Source organism: Symsagittifera roscoffensis, chromosome 3 (assembly GCF_963678635.1).
Source record: "Symsagittifera roscoffensis chromosome 3, txSymRosc1.1, whole genome shotgun sequence".
Taxonomy (NCBI): domain Eukaryota; kingdom Metazoa; phylum Xenacoelomorpha; order Acoela; family Convolutidae; genus Symsagittifera; species Symsagittifera roscoffensis.
This window is the reverse complement of record NC_087064.1, coordinates 65,392,075-65,411,395: the sequence shown is the minus strand read 5'-3', so window position 1 is coordinate 65,411,395 and position 19,321 is coordinate 65,392,075. Positions and strand designations below refer to the sequence as shown.

The following is a 19,321-nucleotide window of genomic DNA, read 5'->3' as shown; positions in this document are numbered from 1 at the left end:
CTGAGTTTTCACTCAACTACTCGATACTATCTCGGTACCACACAATGGCACAGTCGGGGACAGACCAATTAGCATACCACTCGCTTAGCATAATCAAAATTCTTATCTAAAAGTTAAGCGAACACGATTTGAAACGTTTCATACAATTAGCCACGGACAACTTAAACCTAACACACCTCAAAATGAACTGGAGTATGTTAGAAAACCCATAATTACTCGAAACTTTGAGCATGCTAAGCGCGTGATCGGGTGCGAAAGGACATGAGCCAAGTTCACTCATCAAACATAGACGGCGCGGTGGGGGCGTAGCGATACTATTTTAGTCATCATTCCACTCCCCATATAACCATAGAAAGAGTTATCTAAACTGGAGAGTCATCGCTATTGTCTATCCCAATTAGACTAAAAGCACCCAAGTGTCATCCATGATTCAAAATTGAGACCAGATAGGACATTCGCTTATAATTTGAGACGTCGATCAAGAGAAATTAGGCCATTCACTAGGAATAGTTCCAATTAACCTATGAAACTGAAGAGATAATACATTTTCACATGCCATTATTTCCGCAAGTGGTAACTTTTTTTCTGAATTGGAATATATTTTATTGTTTTCCACCTAATGAATTCAGAGGTCAAAAATAGAATAACCAATGTATTAAATTTTAGAAATTCTATAGCACCAAAAAGTCTTTTGGCCAGAAAGCAATTGAAAGCCAAAGAAAAATCAGGTTCTAATTAACCTTCTAGGTTTCGAGAAATCGAAATTTGTGGAAGTTTTGAACAGTTGGGAAAAAAGTCAAAGAACGCAATTAAACAGAAAAAAAGACTGACGTTTATTTTTTTGAAAAAAATCTACAAATTTAGAAAAAAATTTTTTGAACTTCCGCGAAAAAATTGATGGCCTTTAAGCTCTTTGAATTTAAGATTGACATTTTTTTGATGAAATTGACCCATTTTCAGAAAACTAGATCAACAGGTAAACTTTTTATTCTGCTGGGAAATCTAAAAATTAAATTCCACTTTCGAACCTAGCAGTTGATCACGTTTTTCGTGAATTTAAACGTTTGCTGTTTGATACTAGATTTGCCTTCCTTTTAATAAAACTAGCATAAAAGCATAAAAAGCCGAAAATGAAAAGGTTCGAAAAAAACTAGGACAACAATTGCACTTGCAACTACAATAAAAGTCGTTTACAGCACAAGAAAAATCAGTGATGTGGCAACTATGCCAACAATCTTTCAGCTAAAACCACTTGAACCGGAAAAAAAATGTTTTTTATTTAATCTTTCAAGTACCCTTGAGGCTGGAATGAACAGCACTTGCAGTTGAAACTACAATGAAAGTTTCTCACAGAAAAAAAATTTACTGATGTGGCAACTAGCCGGCCATCTTTCAGCTGAAGCCACTTGAACCGAAAAAAAAATCGATTTTTTTATTATCTTTCCAGTCCCCCTTGAAATTAGAATGAACAACATTTGCATTTGCAACTACAAGGAAAAATGTCTACAGCAACAAAATCCTTTATGGCAGTTTAACCGACAAAACCTGAGCGAACAAACAAAAAACCATTAATTCATTTTTCTCGATTTTTTTTTAAATTTCCTTGATACTGAAAAAAAAAACAAGATCCGGCCACGACTCGAACCCCAGACCTTAAGGTACAAAGGCTACTGTTTACCTCTAGGCCAAGGGGAAAGCAACGTCCAACATGTTAGGAGAAGATAACAAGAGATGTGAAGAGAAGATAAGAAGGGAAGTGAAAAAAAGTTATTCAACTGATTACGTTAAACTAGTTGTTAACCCGAAAAAAGTCCATATTCCAGTTTGATAACGCTTGCTCATCGCAAGCCTAAAGATATCAAAAATCAAACCGCAATAAAGTAAATTAGAGCCTGACCAAATTGTAATTGTTCCTGAAAAAAAAACAATAAAAGATCATCGCGACCTTTATAGGAGTCTGAATCAAGTATATCGACTCATAATAACAGGTTTGTTCACTATTTCGTGAACAAATCCACAAATTAATTATGACCTTTTATTAAAATCCATCAACCTTAATTTCTTTTTATAGACCAGGTAGAAACTATAATAATCTTGAGCTTACGTAACACTTTCAGTCTAGCTGCCCTAATGGACTGAGGCAGTTCTTGTGGTGATTCCGAGTGTGTGACTTCTGTTTCCGAGATGCACCCACACGAGTAGCTGCCCTGACGAGAGATGTCCGGTCTGTGAATTTTGAGATGGTAGGAAGCCTCTTGTTTGATGCGACCACCTTCGAAGAACCAAACTGGCTTGCATCTAAGCAGAGAGAATAGATTCCATTAATTTCTTCGAAGGTCAGAACAATAACCATTCAATTTAGACTATATATGATATTTTAAGCTTGAAAAATGTTCACACAAGTTCGATATACTTGTTTATCAAAATTCTCAAATACGAAACGTCAGACCAAATAGCTACACTTTTAGTTGACCGCCATTCACAATTTAGTACAGAAGCGTATTTATGGAAAGCTTAACTTTTTCCTGTATTTTCAAACGGAAAAACAACTTGACCAGAACAAAAAAAAACAGCAAATTGCATGAACACAACTAATATATTAATTAATTTTGGAGTTGAACCAAAGAAAAACAAACACGAACAAAAACTAGTTTACAGCATGTTATCGTTCTAGTTGCTACTTTTTGATGTGCTGCATTAAGAAGTGACCATTAACAGTTCAATCATCACCATAACGTTGTGACAAAAATTTCGAGCTCAAATGACAAATTAATCAACCATAAATCACTCAAGCATCAAGCCAATCCATCAATCACTCAATACTTTTCTTTATGTCGTGTATTCTGTCTTGTTAGTTTTCTTTATGTCTTGTATTCTGTCATTATTAGGTTATGTCTTAAAAGTCAGATTGATAAAGAGATCAATCATCCAACTTCAAACAGGAAAACGTCGAGACTTAGAATCACATATAAGCCGTTCAACAGTCCTCTGATAATACAGCTACTAATGTTGGATAGCAATTGCAAACAAAAAATAAAATGAAAATTAAGTCGCCAGATTTTAATTCTGGGTTAATCGCTCGGGTTTAATTAATTTAAAATAAATATTTCTGTACATTTATGCTAAGATAGTTTTTCTACCACTCGTAAAATTCACTTCTGTCACATTGGATATTATGGCTTAGTACATATTCTAGTCTTTAGAACTAAGTACATCTGAATTTTATGAAATTTAATCAGCAATTGCAAAATGTAACAAGGATAGCCGTGCTGTGCAAGTGGCACAGAAGGTTCCCACCAAATTGTTTTTTTTTAAAATCCAAAAATAAGTTTTTTTAAATCGAAAAAAAAATAAATTTATGAAATTTCCTGCTATTTGTTTACTAGAAAATGCTATTAAGTGAAAAAAAAACGACGAAAGAGCGGCAATGTTAAAACATGGCGTTAAAATTCTAGTAGAAGAATTAAAGTAGGGAGGACAGCCTCTGAGCAAATTTCGGCATTAAGCACTTTTGACAAAAGAAGACTAATTACACCTCGCGTAATTTAGAACTTCATTAGTTCAATTTAAAACTTCCCAAGTTGCTGTCAATCCACATTACTATTAGCACTTCAGGGAGAAAAACAATTTTCAAAGCAAAAACAAATTAGCATTTAACAAATGAAATAGAGAAATATAAACGAAAAAGATTAGCATTTATAATTTAATGAATGCAATTTAGAGTGAAAACGTCTGATGACTATTTTAAACAAATCTGCCAAGTGATTTCAAAGCACGTTTAAATCGAAGAAAATCTGTGTTAATAATGTCTTAATGAATTCCAGTTTCCTATTTCAATTTATTTTCCTGTTTCGTCGGTGCTTGCTATTTTAATTATGTTTCAGTTCTAAGCCACTGAAAATACCCCAGGAGCAATGCTTCATTTTTATTGATTTTAATCATAAGGTTTTAGGCCTTAGGTTACTCTACGCAAGTTAAAGCTATCTGCAAAACCGCTTTTGGTACTTTAATTTATGAAATAAAAACACAGCCAACAGAAACGAAAAATGAGCATAGCCAACAGGTGTAAGGAAAAATCTAGAAAAAAAAACCGCAAAAAACGTTGATTGAAAATTGTTGAACCCTTTTTAACTTTCGAATTAGGATAAAAATTGAACCTTGAAGCTCTTTGAATTTCAAGAATTCCATCAATAGGCAACTTTTTTAATCTGCTCGGAATTCAAAAATTGGAGTCCATTTTTGAAACTGGAAGACATTCGTTTTTTTGTGGCCTTTACACTTTTGCTGTTCGATAGTGGAGCTTACCTTCCTTTTAACAAATGAAATGAACTGAATTTAAAAAATCAAATTTGAGCGTATTCTGCAAAAATTCATCACGACTAATTTTGGTGACAATCATTTGGTTCTTTTGTACTGGATGAAGTAAAAAACTTCTTAAAAATCTCTCAAAAACATTTTTTTAGAAAAAATTACAGAAACTGAAGCTTTTGAATTTTAATCTTAGAAATAAATTCCACTTTCTAAACTAGAATTCAATCACGTTTTTTCGCGCCATTTCCACGTTCGTATTTGGAGAGTGCTTTTCACGTCATTTTTGGTGGATGAATTTCAACTGAGCTCAAAAAGTGCATTATACCTAAGTGCATCAATATTTCGAGACTTTCCTGAAAAAAAAAAAAATCAGCAAGACCTATATAAGAGTCTTCAGTAAGTTCATTACTCTTAAGAATAAAACTATCTTAACTTGAGTAAACGTAACCAATATGTAATTCTTATATTTAATTTGAAATATATTTTCACTGATAAACCGTGTAAAAATGGTCTGAATTAAAGCAATTTGACAACAACGCATACTTTTTGTCTTTCAATCAATTATGTTTAAAGCTTTTTATGCTAAGAAAATGGTCTGCTTAACCCCGGTCCTCGTGAGCCCAGCCTAGCAAACGTTTTTAATGCACAGTTTGTGAAAATTACAATAGATAAATTCGTTTTTATTGGACTGATTAGGTTGAAAATTTTGAGTTTCGAGCATCCCTGATCTTCAACCAATAAAGGTTTTTCAAAATTGTGCTTGAAAGAGTTGCTGATAAAGTGAAGTCAATTTTAATTTTAAAAAAAATTTAGAAAAAACTTGTAGCTAAAAACTAATTTTAAAAAATGATAGCTGGTTGCTGCGCAAGAAGCACAAAATACTGCGAACAAACTGGTAGAAGAAAAATGCTGAAATTCCCAATATTTAAAAAAATGAAGATTAGCCCCAAGCACTAGCCTCCTCAAAATAAAACAGAGAACAGACGCTATGCAACTTCCAATGCTACAGTGAAAGTTCCACGTGAACACTTTTATTCTCAAAACTCTCATCAAATTTCGGGTAATTCACACTGAAAAACGATAAATTGAGACCAGTTTTCCTCAACACTGAGAAAACTTTTAAGAAAGTTTCTTTTTAAAATCCAAATCACGGCCAAACGGACATTAATATATTACCACAATTGCCATTCTAGGATATTTCTTCGAGGCAATCAAAACTGACTGGTAAAAAACGACCCGATTACAAAGTTACTGTCCACTCTTCTGTGTCGGAACAATAAATTAGCTTAAAATTGGCTTTTTTTTCAGAAATTAACAGTTTAAAAGATAATGATTTTTGCTACTGAAAAATCAGGTGTATATTCAGTATAGTTGATATAATATTCAATTTCATTTTTTCAAAATTGTTAAATGCAAATTTCAGCTAAAATTGAGGCTAAGCAATCAGATCCGTCTGTTTAACTTAATTTAATAAGTTTCACACGAACTTGTCGCTATCACGATTTTCTGTAACATTCAGTAAGCTAAAAAAAATTTGAAATTCAATCAAACATTTGGAACCACGGTGACTCGAAAAGAGTATGAATAAATTTGGATCTACTTAACAATCTCCCCCCTCCCCCTATGGTACCCACTTAAGAGTCTCCACCCCTATAATTAAAATCAGTAAATTAGCACTGAGCTTTCTGTTGAGAATTATAATTTTGCTGCATTCTGATTGGTTGAAAATCGACCATTTTGACCTACTCAACAATCCCCCCCTTTCTTGAAAGGGGTGGAGATCGTTAAGTAGATCCATAAATTTTATTCCTTGACAGACGTCGTCACCGCTGCGTGTGATACCATTCTTGTCTAAGACTACATCGTATCAATTGCCCTATTCACCTGTTAAAAGTGCAAATGTAATATTCGCCACCCCTCCCCCCTCCCCTTTAAAGAGTCAAATTCAATTTTGAAATTCATTTTCAACGCCATTGAGAATCAGCTGTTTTAAGTGTCAGAACGAAATCAAAATTTGAAAACGTGCAAAAAAGAGCACACATCGCTGAAGCTGAAAATTCATCGCGCACAAGACTTTTCGAACTCCTAATCTAATGATTCTCCTGATCTATCCTCAATGAAAAATTTACTTTTGAATATCACGTACAGGGCAGGGCTCCAGTTTATACACTGATTAAAACACGATAACCATAACACGCGTTTTAGCCGTTTCAGGCTGAATTATTTAATTGTTCACTCATTATTCACAGATGATTGTTTTAGTAGCCGAGGCCATTTGATACTGAACGCTTCACTGGAGCCCAAAGAACATTTTTCATAATATCAAGCCAATAAAAACAACAAAAATCTATCTGTAAAATGTGAACAAACAATAATTCAACCGAATGGCTTTGATATTTAATTTTCATTCAAACCAACAAAACAGCAACATACTCATTGAATGCGCACTAAATATACATTTGTAAACCATTTTTCTTAAGAGAACCAAATAAAAAAGTTGATGATGTTTTCAGGCCAAAGAAGTTATGCTAACTTCTTTCTTTAAAGCATTTCTATGCGAAAAAAAGCGTGATCTCGATTCTACGCTTATTGCAAGGTGGATCTCTCAAACTATTCCCCCGCCCCTAGGGTATCTAGTAACCAATTGCCACCCCTATAAAGAAATAATTCAATGGTTAAGCATATGTGAATTTTGTATCTAGAAACGAATCCCCCTTTTGTGAAATGGGCGGGGGGGGGGGGTGATAGTTGAATAAATCCTTGCAAAGCATATATATCTGTGCATATCTTACCCATTGGGGCCTATGCAGTCGAACTGGACAAACTCTGTGGAGTGAGCAATCGCCACTGTATCTCTTGGCTCCAACACAAACTCACTTTGTTCACTCTCAGACTCTTCAGAATCTAAAGCACATGAACCCGAGTGACACCAAATAACGCCAATTCAACCATTTAAACAAATCACTTGAACCGTGCATACAAATTATTGTTCATCTACTACGTCTTTAGAGCAAAAAAAAACGTGAATCTCAACACAGCTCACTAATTGTTACCAATTCACCAAATATTATACTGTTAAAAACAGTCCAGAAGCTAAAAACGGGCTCTTACTTATAATTTGAACGCTTATCTTTGACAACTTTGTTTCATCCAGCAAGCACCAATAGGACACAGGTTCAGACGCTTGCAAGCGCAGCAGCGCCAAGTCGCCTCTGTGAGTCACAAAACTGCTTTCCGTTTCCGAACTAGCTCTGGCTGATATAGTCCTGCCTAATTGGTCAACCCAAGTAATCCGACTGCGTAGGTCCCCCGATATTGCATTTGATTGGTCAATGTCCTTCTCTAGATTTTCATCCACACATTTTAAAATCAAAGAAGCTCCATTTTGTCCAGATGTCACTGACACGTCTTTGAATGCATGTGGCGAAACGTTAATGACTAAAACAGTTTAAAAGACATATTGAGAAATCAAAACACTGAGGTTTTTTTCAAATCACGGCGGCTTTTGGGCACAGCCACATCCTTTAAAACTTAATGACAGATTTGAAGCATTTTGACCAGCTAAATATAGCTCGGACTCTGTCACCGTGAAAACGGCATCTTCTATGGATGATTGAATTATGTTTAAGACCGTTCAAGTTTAGAACGTCAAAAAAAAGGTTCAAAAGATGTCGAAGATATCATTGATGGCGTGTTTGTGAATTTAAATTTCAAATCGCTCCAATTTTCTTAGTTGTGTACTTCTGGCTGTTTAGTTTTTAACTTCTAACTTAGATCCAGCTTTTGTCTGCATAGCAATCAGTTATTTAATTCAGAAAATCGCCAATTCCTGATAACTCTTTAAAGCTCTGAATCAAATTAAGGGCTCTTCAAAATTCAAAATCCGTGTTTCACAGATTACAGAGAAATCAATTTCAGCGCTGGTTGATATCAACCGTTAATTCTCAGCTGGACACTTCAAACTTACAAGGTGTGCACTTTGGATCAACAGTTGGGCTTTATCGGATCCTGAAGCTTGTTCAACATTTGCTTTCACTTAAGACACGTCATGTTACATTGCAGGCAGATAAACAATCTGTCAGCTTTCTCAGAAGGTTTCTAAGCTGTGCTAGAAAGCAGTGGCAAACATGATCTAATCACTTTTCCAGTGGATCTACTTGTTTGATATTATAACTTGTCCGATTAAGTCGGTCCAATTTGAATCCGCTCAATAACTGTAAACCTTCTGTAGTGCTATTTGATTCCGTACGTTCAGTCACGTTAAGCAACCAAAAATCGAACTAACGGGTTTGCTGTCCAATAAACAATATCGCAATCACAAGTTCTGAACCCCGAAAATATTGACCGAAGATTATTAAATAGGTCCAACCGCCTCAAAAACCATAATTAGATTCAAGGCCATAAATAGTAACATTTACGAGAACCAATAAAATAAAATATACAAATACTCTTAAAAGACATCACAGTACTTACTTTATCCACATGCATGGCTATTGTTTTCTCGGAATGACGACAACAGGCGAAAGTCGACTTAAAATATTTCCCAAAAGACACAATTTGCGAAGAAAGTTGAACATCATTATTTCTTTAAGTTGAAAGTTTGAAATATTGAAAACTTGTGCCGACCATTCGTTTATCGGATGACCAGAACTAAAGTTTTTGATTTTTCCCAAAATGACCCCGGGTTAAATTCTGAATAGGAGTATGTAAATACATAAACTTGATTAGCCCTAAATCATCATCGTAAATTAGGGACATAGGAAGAATCTCGCTTCCTATCTACTTACTTTATGCAGGAAAAGCGCTTAAAATCTTAACGTTTTCAATCGGATACGCGATAAAAATCTTAAAATATCGTTGCCTGTGGGCTGTGTAATAGACCAGATAAGGGATTTGAGCAGGTTTTTGAAACTCTGTATGTCTTGATTTAATATCCGGCATCCAAAAGCGCATTTTTAACTCTTTAAATTCATTTAGAACCTTTGACCGATAAGAATATCAACATTTTGTCATTAGCTATATTTCTTATAGAATAGGGCAAGAGGTTGGCATTAAATATATTTCTGTGAAAAGTACCTTGGACAAAAAATGAGGATGAGACTGATGTTCCCAGTCCCTCCCCCTTTGCCTTGCACTGGACTCTATAGAGTCCCCCCGTCTGATCCAGCAGGGGACCCCTGTTCTCCACTGGGAGCAGAGAGATGGGCGGGGCTGATGTACCTTCCTTCTCACTCTGGTGTTCAGTAGATGAGGCGAGGAAAAATTCTCCCACCCACAGTTCATACTTGCTAAAAAGAACACATACAAAAAATGATACTTTTTTAAATGATACAAAACCTGATATACAAAAACGGTGAAACACAAAGGCGAAGCAGAGCTTCGCACCACTTGCGATATAAATTGTTTGTTTCAAATTGACTTCAGAAAAGCATGCTAAATTAAACGATTGAATGTTACTCTTTTACTTAGCGGTTAAAAATTCGACAATACTTGAGCAGACAATCGCTGAGCAGTTGGAAAAACCGTTTTTCAAAAAAAACAGACAAATGAAAAACGTTCTTCGCTCATCAAACGACGAAATATGAGACCACTAAGCAAAAAAACAATTGGAAAAGAAAAAATTGATTGAAATAAAAAAATTATAGCCAACAGACAGTAGGAAAAGAGTCAATGAACGCAACTAAACAGAAAAAAAATGTTCGCTGGGAAATCTGAAAATTAAATTCGAAATTTGAATACATTTTCGAAATTAGAAGTGACGTTTCTCGTGACCTCTTAACTTTTGCTGTTCGATAGTGGAGTTTGCCTTCCTTTTAACAGAGGAAATGAACAAAGTGGATCTATAAAGTGGAATAAAAAAACCTAGAAATAAGCCTCGAATTAGTAAAAAAAAAACGGCTGTCTCGGATTCGATCTGCGACTTTGAGATAAGAATTTCATGCACTAACCACTCAGCCACGGACGCTTAATACATCACAAACACTGGCCACAAACAAAGCAGAGAACAAATGCTATGAAATTTCCAATGCTACAGATCGTGATTATAGCCAAATAAGTCAACACTTATAATATATAAGGATACCATTAAACACTTATACCATATTTACATATATAATATATAATTAAACCATTATACACTTATAACTTATAATTATACCACCAAATAAGCGAACATTTTTCTTTGCGAGTTAGGTTAGAAAAAAAAGAAGGTTCGTACAAATACACTACGCTGCTCACTCTGTAAGAAGAGTCTGAACTACGCTCATCGACTCTTAAAAACAGAAAATGAGCTGTGAACACGTTTGACAACAGGTAAAAGTATATATTCCGATTTGACAAGGCTTGCTTATCGCGAGCACAGTGAATTTCATTTTAATTTCCAAATAAAGCTTCGAACGTCGCTGAAACTCTCTCAGTTTGGTTGCTTGATAAATATTTCATTTTGATATCCGGTTTTGATATCAGGTTGCTGTGCAAGCAGCACGGAGTGTTGCGACCACTTTCATCATACAACAACTTTTTTCTTATTTTCTTCAAGCTAAAATTGTTTTTTTTTTCGGTGCGTGGCATGATAACAGAACTAAACAAACACGTAGAAATATAGCGAGTTAGAAACCTTCTGAAATCGAGTTTTTATTTTGTTATGTTGTTTGAAGCAAATAGCTTTTTTTGGTACATTTGATGAATTAAAAATGCATCATGTGTTAATTTATTACTATTCGAATGACAAAGCACATGCTATCAAAAATCTATAAAGGAGCCCCAAAAGTGGCACCAATATTTGCGACTTGGATTGGAAAAAAAGGTTCGTACTAATACACTAGCTTCGCAAGTGTAAAAATTTTTGTGGTCGAAGACGAACTAAATAAAGCTTCCAAAACTAGTTTTCCTTTTAGTAATATCATGCTTTCTCATCCTAAATGACCAACTTCATAAAAACTTGCGTTATAAGATCGCTTTACTCGTTCGAAATAAGCTTTTTTCTCGACACTGGGACAAATTTTTTAACATTTGTTCGGATCACGATTATAAGGGCTTTAATATGATATATCACTCGACCGAATTCGATGATTATTTGTGGTACCTGCTTTTGCGTGAAAAATCATTTAAAAAAAACAACCGCAGAAAAAAACTCCTTTTCATTTACAATGGTTGGAACAAAACGGTGTTTCATAAGCTGTGAAACAGAGTTCGAAATGATCTAACACCAAAAAAACGTATGACCACACCTTGGTTCAGGATTGCCGACAGCATAACAGTATACTTCAGGTCTGCCTGTTGAATTAAATGCCGGTACGACTACAACTGGACTGATCTGGGTGGTAAAGCTAGGAGCTATTGGCACATCTGACTCTCTGATTGACACTGCATCTGATAAAGCTCCGAGTAAGATAAGTAGCGAGGTAAATAGCACCAAAGTCCGCTTCCACGAGACTGAAAACAAAAAAAAACTTCACATGTCAGCTGATCCGCTTTTGAACTTAATATTGTAGAACAAGCAATTATATTTTGATCCCTAGAAAGAGCAAATATGAAAGAGAGGCCCCAACACTTTATGAAAAGATCAAAAATGCAAGTACACAGAATATTATGCCATGACATTTCCAAAAAAAAATCGTGGTCCAAAAACTGTCTTCGGAAGTAGATCCAACTAACGGAAGTAGACCCAAAATATTAAAGACCCAACTATAATACATTTCATACGTATGCGAATGCTGTCTTTAAGCTACAACTAAATACTGATATCTATATTAATCAAAATGTAACCCGCTAAAATTAATTAAACAAAGTTATTCAAAGATTTTTGCCGAAATTGAATAAATGTTGGTCCAAACCAAGGATGATAGATTTTCGGTGCATTTGGATTGAGCTTAAACAACACTTTCGGCAATCCACACGCGCATGCAATCAACTTACCTTGACATTGAACTTGGTTTTTTCTTATTCCGGATATAGTAACAGAGAAGCTGCTTGAAAAAGATTCCATTTATTAACACGTTATTTAAGTCAGCAAACTAGTTTGTTTAAAAAATAGATGACCATTTTTAAAATTTATTCAAGTGAATCATGTCTTTCAGCTAAAATTTCAATGACAAATCGGAAAGTAAAATTCAGAGCTAGAGCGGAATTAAGCAGGAATTGTTCGATATTACAATTTGCATTAAATTATCAAGCTGTTTTCGTATAAATAAACCAAGTCAAATTCTATTGGACGAAAATGATATATTCAGATTTCATTTAAATGAAGAAATGCATTTTCAGACTGAATTGAATGCATTTTAACTCAAATGGTCCCAAAATAAATAGTTTAACTCAATTCTTTCAGTTTTTCAATAAATTTGGCGTATCCTTTTATGCCGAATTAGCATGTTAATATCAATTTCAAAAACTAAATTGCAATCAAAAATTTTTTTGTTGAGGGATCATATTTGTACCGATAGTATGCTTGATAAACTTGATGCAATTTTGACATGTTTGAGATTTTCAGTTCACATCGCCTCCCCCGTCTCGTACAAACGGCGTCGGGAGGAGGATCTTAACTTGTCTCTAAGTTCAAATTGACTGGGCCAGATTTGAAACTTTATGTCCATTTCTACGAATACCGATTTTATTGTTTGCTCAACTTAGCCCTAGTTCTACCCGGACAAGTTAACTCGCAAATACTGAAACATTGAGCCAATTTTTGAATAGGACTGAACTCCTTCTCGGTCTAAAAACTATTTAGGATCTTTTTACTCAAAACATATAAAACACAAGATTTAAAAAGCCACTCAACAGCTTTGTTTATAACTTTGATAGCGTTTGATCTAGCCGCTTTGGTGATAAACCGAGAAACATTTTACATTCTCAACACATTTTGTAAAATGCCAATGAGCACGAGAAAACCCGAAAAACTACTGATCAATTTCGAAAATTCTACAAGGATAAAAATGGCCTTGAAGCTCTTTAAACTTCAATAAAAATTAACGCAGAGGTAAAATACATTATAAAATCATTTAAAACACAATTTTTGGACGGGAAGAAAAACATACACAGAGGCGAAGCGATTATTGACTTCGCGATTATAGCACAGATAAAATTGTCTATGTTGGATGTATTTTTAAGATTTTTGCACCCCCTAAGGCAGAGGATTGCACTCCTCAGAAGTGCAAAACTTATTCTTGTTCTTAAAAAGTTTATTGTGTCCGAGTATGATTCGTTCCGTTTCTCGCTTAGTTTCTCTGCTAGTTTCTGGATGGTTTTTGTAGAGCCTGGTGTTGCTCCTCCGGTACACGCAAAAATTAGTGGAACAAAGCTGCTGTAACCATAGTCTTAAAAAATACAAATTATATTTTTTTCCAAATTAGTGTCGTTTTTCTGCGTGGTGTGATAAAAAATACTTGAACGAAAAAATAGAACTAAGGCACAATAGAACGATTGCAAAACAGTTTTTGGCACATTCGGCATTCAGAGTAAAATAAGCCGATAGCAAAATAGTTTTAGTAGCAAAACGATTAGAAAAACGAAAAAAAAAACGTTAAAAAATTTCAAAAAAAACTCCATAAATAACTTTACTAAAGAAAAACTAAGTTTTCACTGCTTAAATTATGCATGAATAAGCTCAGAAGACAAAAGATGCATTGCTTTAAGTTATTGAAAACGATCATTTGTTTTGTAAAACTTGTTTTATAAACAAGTTTTCTATTCACGTTACACTTTACTTTTCCATATCTAAAATAATTCCATGGTTGGAATTTTTCAACCTCGGTTACTATGATACTTTAACCTCGGTTACTATGTAGCCTTGGTTACTATGAAACTTTTGACCTTCTGCTAATAGGTTGAACCGGGCGCTTTTGGCAGTTATGCGGTTTAATGGCAATTTCGATTCCATATCTACACGAACCAATTTTCATAATTAGCAGAACAAGACAACATCATCACCGTCAAGAAATAAGGGCTAAGCAATTTTGCTAAATGATAATAAGTAACTCTCAACTTACGATTAAAAAATCCCATGTGGTGACCTACGAAAACCGCTAACATTTTAAGGTTTCAACAGGTGACGAAGTAGAGTTATCAGGTAAGGCGCATCTAAACGGCCACGTCATTATCTGAAAACCAGAAAAATTAAAAATAAGAATAAACTGACTCAGCTGTTTTGGTAAACCAGAAGCAGAAAAAGCTCAAAATAAGAATTCACACGTTTTCGAAACTATATCCATCGTCTGATTAAAAACTGCTGGTTATCTAGTTAAGCCAATTTTTTGGCAATAATGTGACCTTCAAAAAAAATGAAAACTTTAATTGCAAAATGATAACCAATATTTGTAAGCAAAATGTAAGTCACACAACTTTTCTTGGTTTTGTTTTTTTTTAAATTAACAAAATTTTTTATTAAGGGGGTCTTTCTTCCTACGTGGTAGGCTTAAGAGATAGAAAATTTAATATGGAGTTCATCACAAAGCAAATACACAATCGACAATTTAAACAATAACAAAAATTGATTCAATCATCGTCTAAAATCAGTTCCAATAGGGTCTGCTGGGTCGCATTGCAAAGTTTAAAATTTAGAAGTTTATTATTTCGAATTTTTAAAATTTAGCAATTTCCGAATCCTTCAGCCTTCACTATGATGGCAGGGGGAACTGGGAAACAAACAACGTCATCATCATTCTCAGAAAAAAGAATGAAGAACACCTTCGGAAACATCTTTCCATTCAGCATGGGAGGAGGAGCAGGAAACGACGGTGAATCCCAGGAGGAAGAGGATGAAGAAGAGCAAGGGGACTTTGGATCTCAAGTCAGCCTCAATAGTTCGATCCAGGAAAATGAGGCACACGTCGGAAGAGAGACTGGAACCATGGACAAATTTGGTGTAGTGACAACGATAAGCAAAGAGGCAAACACAACGGGCCAGTCAAAAGACTTCGCGATTAGGACAAGTTCAGAGCCACAAACTGGCGAGAGTAGAACCAGAGGGCTAGGCAACGCGCTAGCGGATCCTGAAATAGATAATGAAAAGACGTCTAGGCAGAGAGTTAAGGCCCGGATCTCGACCAGCACGAAGCTACCTGGGACCGACAGGGTTACACCACCACTAGTGACGCCACTCGTGGATATCGGGGCAGCACTAGAGGAAGCCTTAAACAACATAGTGGACAGTTTAGGAGAACAAAAAGAGCAGATGTCAATAAGGATGAGTGAACTAGAAAGGGCAGTCCACATTGAAAGAGAGAGTCTGAGGGAAGAAATAAACCGCAACAGACAAGAAGTTGGGAGGAGCGAAAAACGCTTGAAAGAAAGAACGGACGAACATATGGCGAGGAACTTGTCGCGAATGACAAGAGAGGCGGAACAGCGAGAGTTACGCTTAAGAGACGACATGGAGAAGTTAAGAATTCAACAAGAGCAGTCTCTTGGGACTCTTGACACAAAGATAGACGCGATGATGGAGAGGCGAACTCAGGCTATCATGGATAGGTTGGACGGGCTACTAAGCAGCAAGAGTGGACCAAAAGAAGGAGAACCGAACTCGGGAGGTCCCAGCAGGGAACCGAGGGTGAACTTCAATGAACATCAAAAGAGGAAGACGTACGGATCCACTAGAGGCAGGGGCAGTTCATCAGGCTATGCCACAAGGGGTAATGGAGCATGGGGCCCGAGCAGTAGAGCAAGTTCAACGGGGAACAGACAAACCTCTAACGAACGACCAACGCAAGGCACACATGCGACTGGGAGAAGTGATTCCGGCAACAGGGGGCATGCGAGCCCGAGGAGGAGTCATGTAGGCCAAGAGGGAAACACTCACGGCGATTCGGATTGCAGGGATGCACCTCATACAGAGCCTTTGACGAGGTGTGAGGACACTCAAGCGGGACACTCAAGGGATGCTACGGCAATGGCCACAGCATTTGAACCCCTAAACAGGTCTTTGGAGACATTCCTGACAAGGTTATCCAGAACCAATGAACGCAGTGAGTAGTCCAGAAGAGTCTTTAAGAAACCAAGATGCTACAAAGACGAATCTGATGGCTGTATTGATACCTGGATAGAGGTAATGAAGCTGCATTTCGAGGAAGAGGACTTGTCGGAGAGACAGGAATGCAGCGCGCTCACCAGCAACTTAGAAGGGACAGCCCTGAACTGTGTCATGGCCAAGAAGCAATATCAACGTGACACTGCTGAGAAAATCTTCGAAATCTTGTTAAACCGTTTTGGATCAGGGGTGCAGGGGCACCAGGCGATGATGCGCTTCGAGAAACGGAGGCAACGAGAAGATGAAACGATAGACAAGTTTCTCGATGATTTGGAAATGCTGAGGAGACGCAGCCAACCGGACGAGTCAAACCGAAGAATGAACTTGGCCGTAGCCTCGAAATTTATCGATGGTGTGAAGAATGATGAACTTCGTACGATGCTAGCAACGCATTACACACCACTATCAACCAATGCGTCAACACCGGAGGAGTTGAGGCTCAAATCAAAAGAGTATCTTTTGTTGAAACCTCCTTCGAGATCTGGATATTACAAGAACAATTATGGCAATTTTAACAACGGACCAGCAAACCAAGGGAACAATTGGTACAAACCGAGGGATGATATGGGCAAGAGACGCTCTTGTGCTAATTGCAGTTCAACGGACCATCATGTGTCAGCATGCCCAGCTTACAAACAAGGCATGAAAGCACTAGGCTTCAGCCTCGAGGACGAAGATGCGTCAGAGTTGGACCATGAGGACTTCATGAGAGGAGTAATTGCAAAATTCGGCCCGAGGTGTTTCTTTTGCAACTTGGAAGGTCATTTTAAATCAGATTGTCCGCAATTCTGGGATGCAGTGGCAGACATTACGCATCCAAGACATGAAGAAGCTTTGTCAGGAGTGAAAGCCAGCAGGCTCGACTTTTGAGTGAAGCAGATGCACGCAGAAAGGATAAACCTCAAGAGCTGGCGGCAAAAAAAAATGCAATGAGATACAGTCGATAATCTCAGTGGCTGGACATCAGGTGATCAGAAATCTGAGTGAACCATCCGAGTTCACTTTGATGCACTTGGACACATATGCAGATTATCTGAGGCTGGTGGAGCCACGCACCGAGTCGAGAGCTGTGCGAGCACTACTAACGACGGGTGGTCCTCGCATGAAGAAACTTCATGGACGCTACCTAGAGGTCTATGGGCCGTATCAAGTAATGCTGAACGTGGATGGAATCAGTATCTACACCAGGACTTATGTAACAACAGATGATGACCAAATGGGGCAGATCTATTTGGGAGAAGAGGAACTCAAGGTCCGCAGGATAGGCCATGACGCCATGATGGAACAACACGCAGTACACATTGGGTATGAAGCAGATGTGACCGCACATCTGCTCGACACCAACGGAACAAAACTCGGAGTCACAGGGCTTCTGGACACAGGAGCGGTAGTGAGTGTGATGCCGATAAAATTTTGGGAAAGAATAGGCTTCACGCGGGAAGATCTAATTCCAACGAATCTCCGACTGGCGGCCGCCAATCGAGAAGCTATCTACGTGGCCGGGAGAACACCAATAATGGTTCTCCACATGGGAGGACGAGATCTTTGGATGAGCTTCCTGGTGGTAGAGAATTTGGACGACGCCGACCAATTCATCTTAGGCAGAGATTTCGTCAGCAATTTTGACGTGATGATTGACTTGAACAACGGTCTGATACGGATTAGAAACCCGGACCGAAAGTATGTTAAGAGACCAATTAATAGGATAATAACAGACAAAAACAAGGTACCAATTTTTTTAGATAGAAAAGTAAAATTACAACCAGGACAAGCTGTAGTAGCAACTTTTAGAATGAGAAATTTGAATTCGTTAAGTGATAGTAAACAGGTTTGCTTAGTACCGAATCCAAATAGTCAGAGTTCGGTGATTTTAGGCCGGAGCTTCTCGGTAACGCGAAACGGACTGTGTGTCAGTGTGTTGTTGAACACACTGGACACCACGGTTTCAATCCAGCGTGGAAAGAAGCTTGGCTACGCTTTGCCAATGAGGACGACTATGAGGAGACACAAAACTTGAAGAAATATAGTGTGAAAGACTGTCCTTATCACGCCAATAAAGATAAAATTTTAAAGAGGATTAATGAATTAAAATCTATTCATAAATTGTTTTCAATGAAATCCGAAACGGATGACGGCTTATCAAGCTGCTCGAATTTTCCGGAACGCCCCTCGTCATATGAACTAGAATCTGACAAACCGGTTTTGCCAGAGATAGAACATTTAAAAGGGAAAATAGGTGAGGGAGATTTCAAAAAATTGCGGGACCTCCTAAATCGGAACGCAGATGTATTTTCAAAACATAAGGCGGAAATCGGTTGCTGTAATTTCGTCGAACACGAAATTGAACTAGAAGAGGGCGCCGTTCCCCATAGGGAAGGCGCAAGGCGAATGACGCCACACAAATCGGAAGCGTGCCGAGCGGAAATAGAAATGTTGCTTGAATACGATATGATAGAACCCTCGAAATCGCCATAGGCTTGCGGAGTAGTAATTGCGAAAAAGAAAGGGGGCAGCTTAGATTTTGTTGCGACTTTCGTTACTTGAACGCGGTAACGATAAAAGATGCGTACCCGATACCGCGAATAGACGAGAGCCTATCTAAGCTTGGTGATGCCAAGTTCTTCACCACATTGGACTTAGGTTCTGCCTTCTGGCAGGTCCCTCTGCGGAAGAAGGACAGAGAGAAAACCGGATTCGCGTGCGAATTGGGATTGTACCAGTGGAAGAGGATGCCCTTCGGCTTGTGCAATGCAACGGCCACTTTTCAAAGACTGATGGCTCAGGCTTTGACGAGAGTGACCAAGAAGTACGGGAATCTCGTGATGTGTTACGTGGATGACGTAGTCATAGCGACACCGACCCTGGAAGACCACTTGATAGGCTCGATGAGGTCTTTGGATGCATGAAAAGAGCAGGATTAAAGTGCAAACCATCGAAATGTGAAATCCTTAGGGACTCGATTAAGTACCTAGGAAGAATGGTGGATAGGCG

At 37.4% G+C, this 19,321-nt stretch overlaps 1 protein-coding gene across 7 annotated transcripts in view; it reads right to left on the bottom strand.

Moving 5' to 3' along the window:
* The window catches only part of LOC134841998 (protein sidekick-2-like), a 142,220-nt gene that overhangs the window by 49,625 nt on the left and 73,274 nt on the right, over positions 1-19,321 (bottom strand). For 5 of the 7 annotated variants that reach the window (XM_063858133.1, XM_063858128.1, XM_063858134.1 and 2 more), the window contains exons 1-6: positions 12,229-12,492; positions 11,541-11,745; positions 9,388-9,599; positions 7,423-7,749; positions 7,104-7,215; positions 2,105-2,298 (exon numbers count right to left, since the gene is read on the bottom strand). In XM_063858133.1, coding sequence (XP_063714203.1) covers positions 2,105-2,298; positions 7,104-7,215; positions 7,423-7,749; positions 9,388-9,599; positions 11,541-11,745; positions 12,229-12,298 — 1,120 coding nt within the window. In that variant the 5' untranslated portion in view covers positions 12,299-12,492. Of the gene's footprint in view, positions 1-2,104; positions 2,299-7,103; positions 7,216-7,422; positions 7,750-9,387; positions 9,600-11,540; positions 11,746-12,228; positions 12,493-14,294; positions 14,408-19,321 lie in introns of those variants that run through there. The other 2 variants (XM_063858130.1, XM_063858131.1) reach the window with 2 other exon arrangements.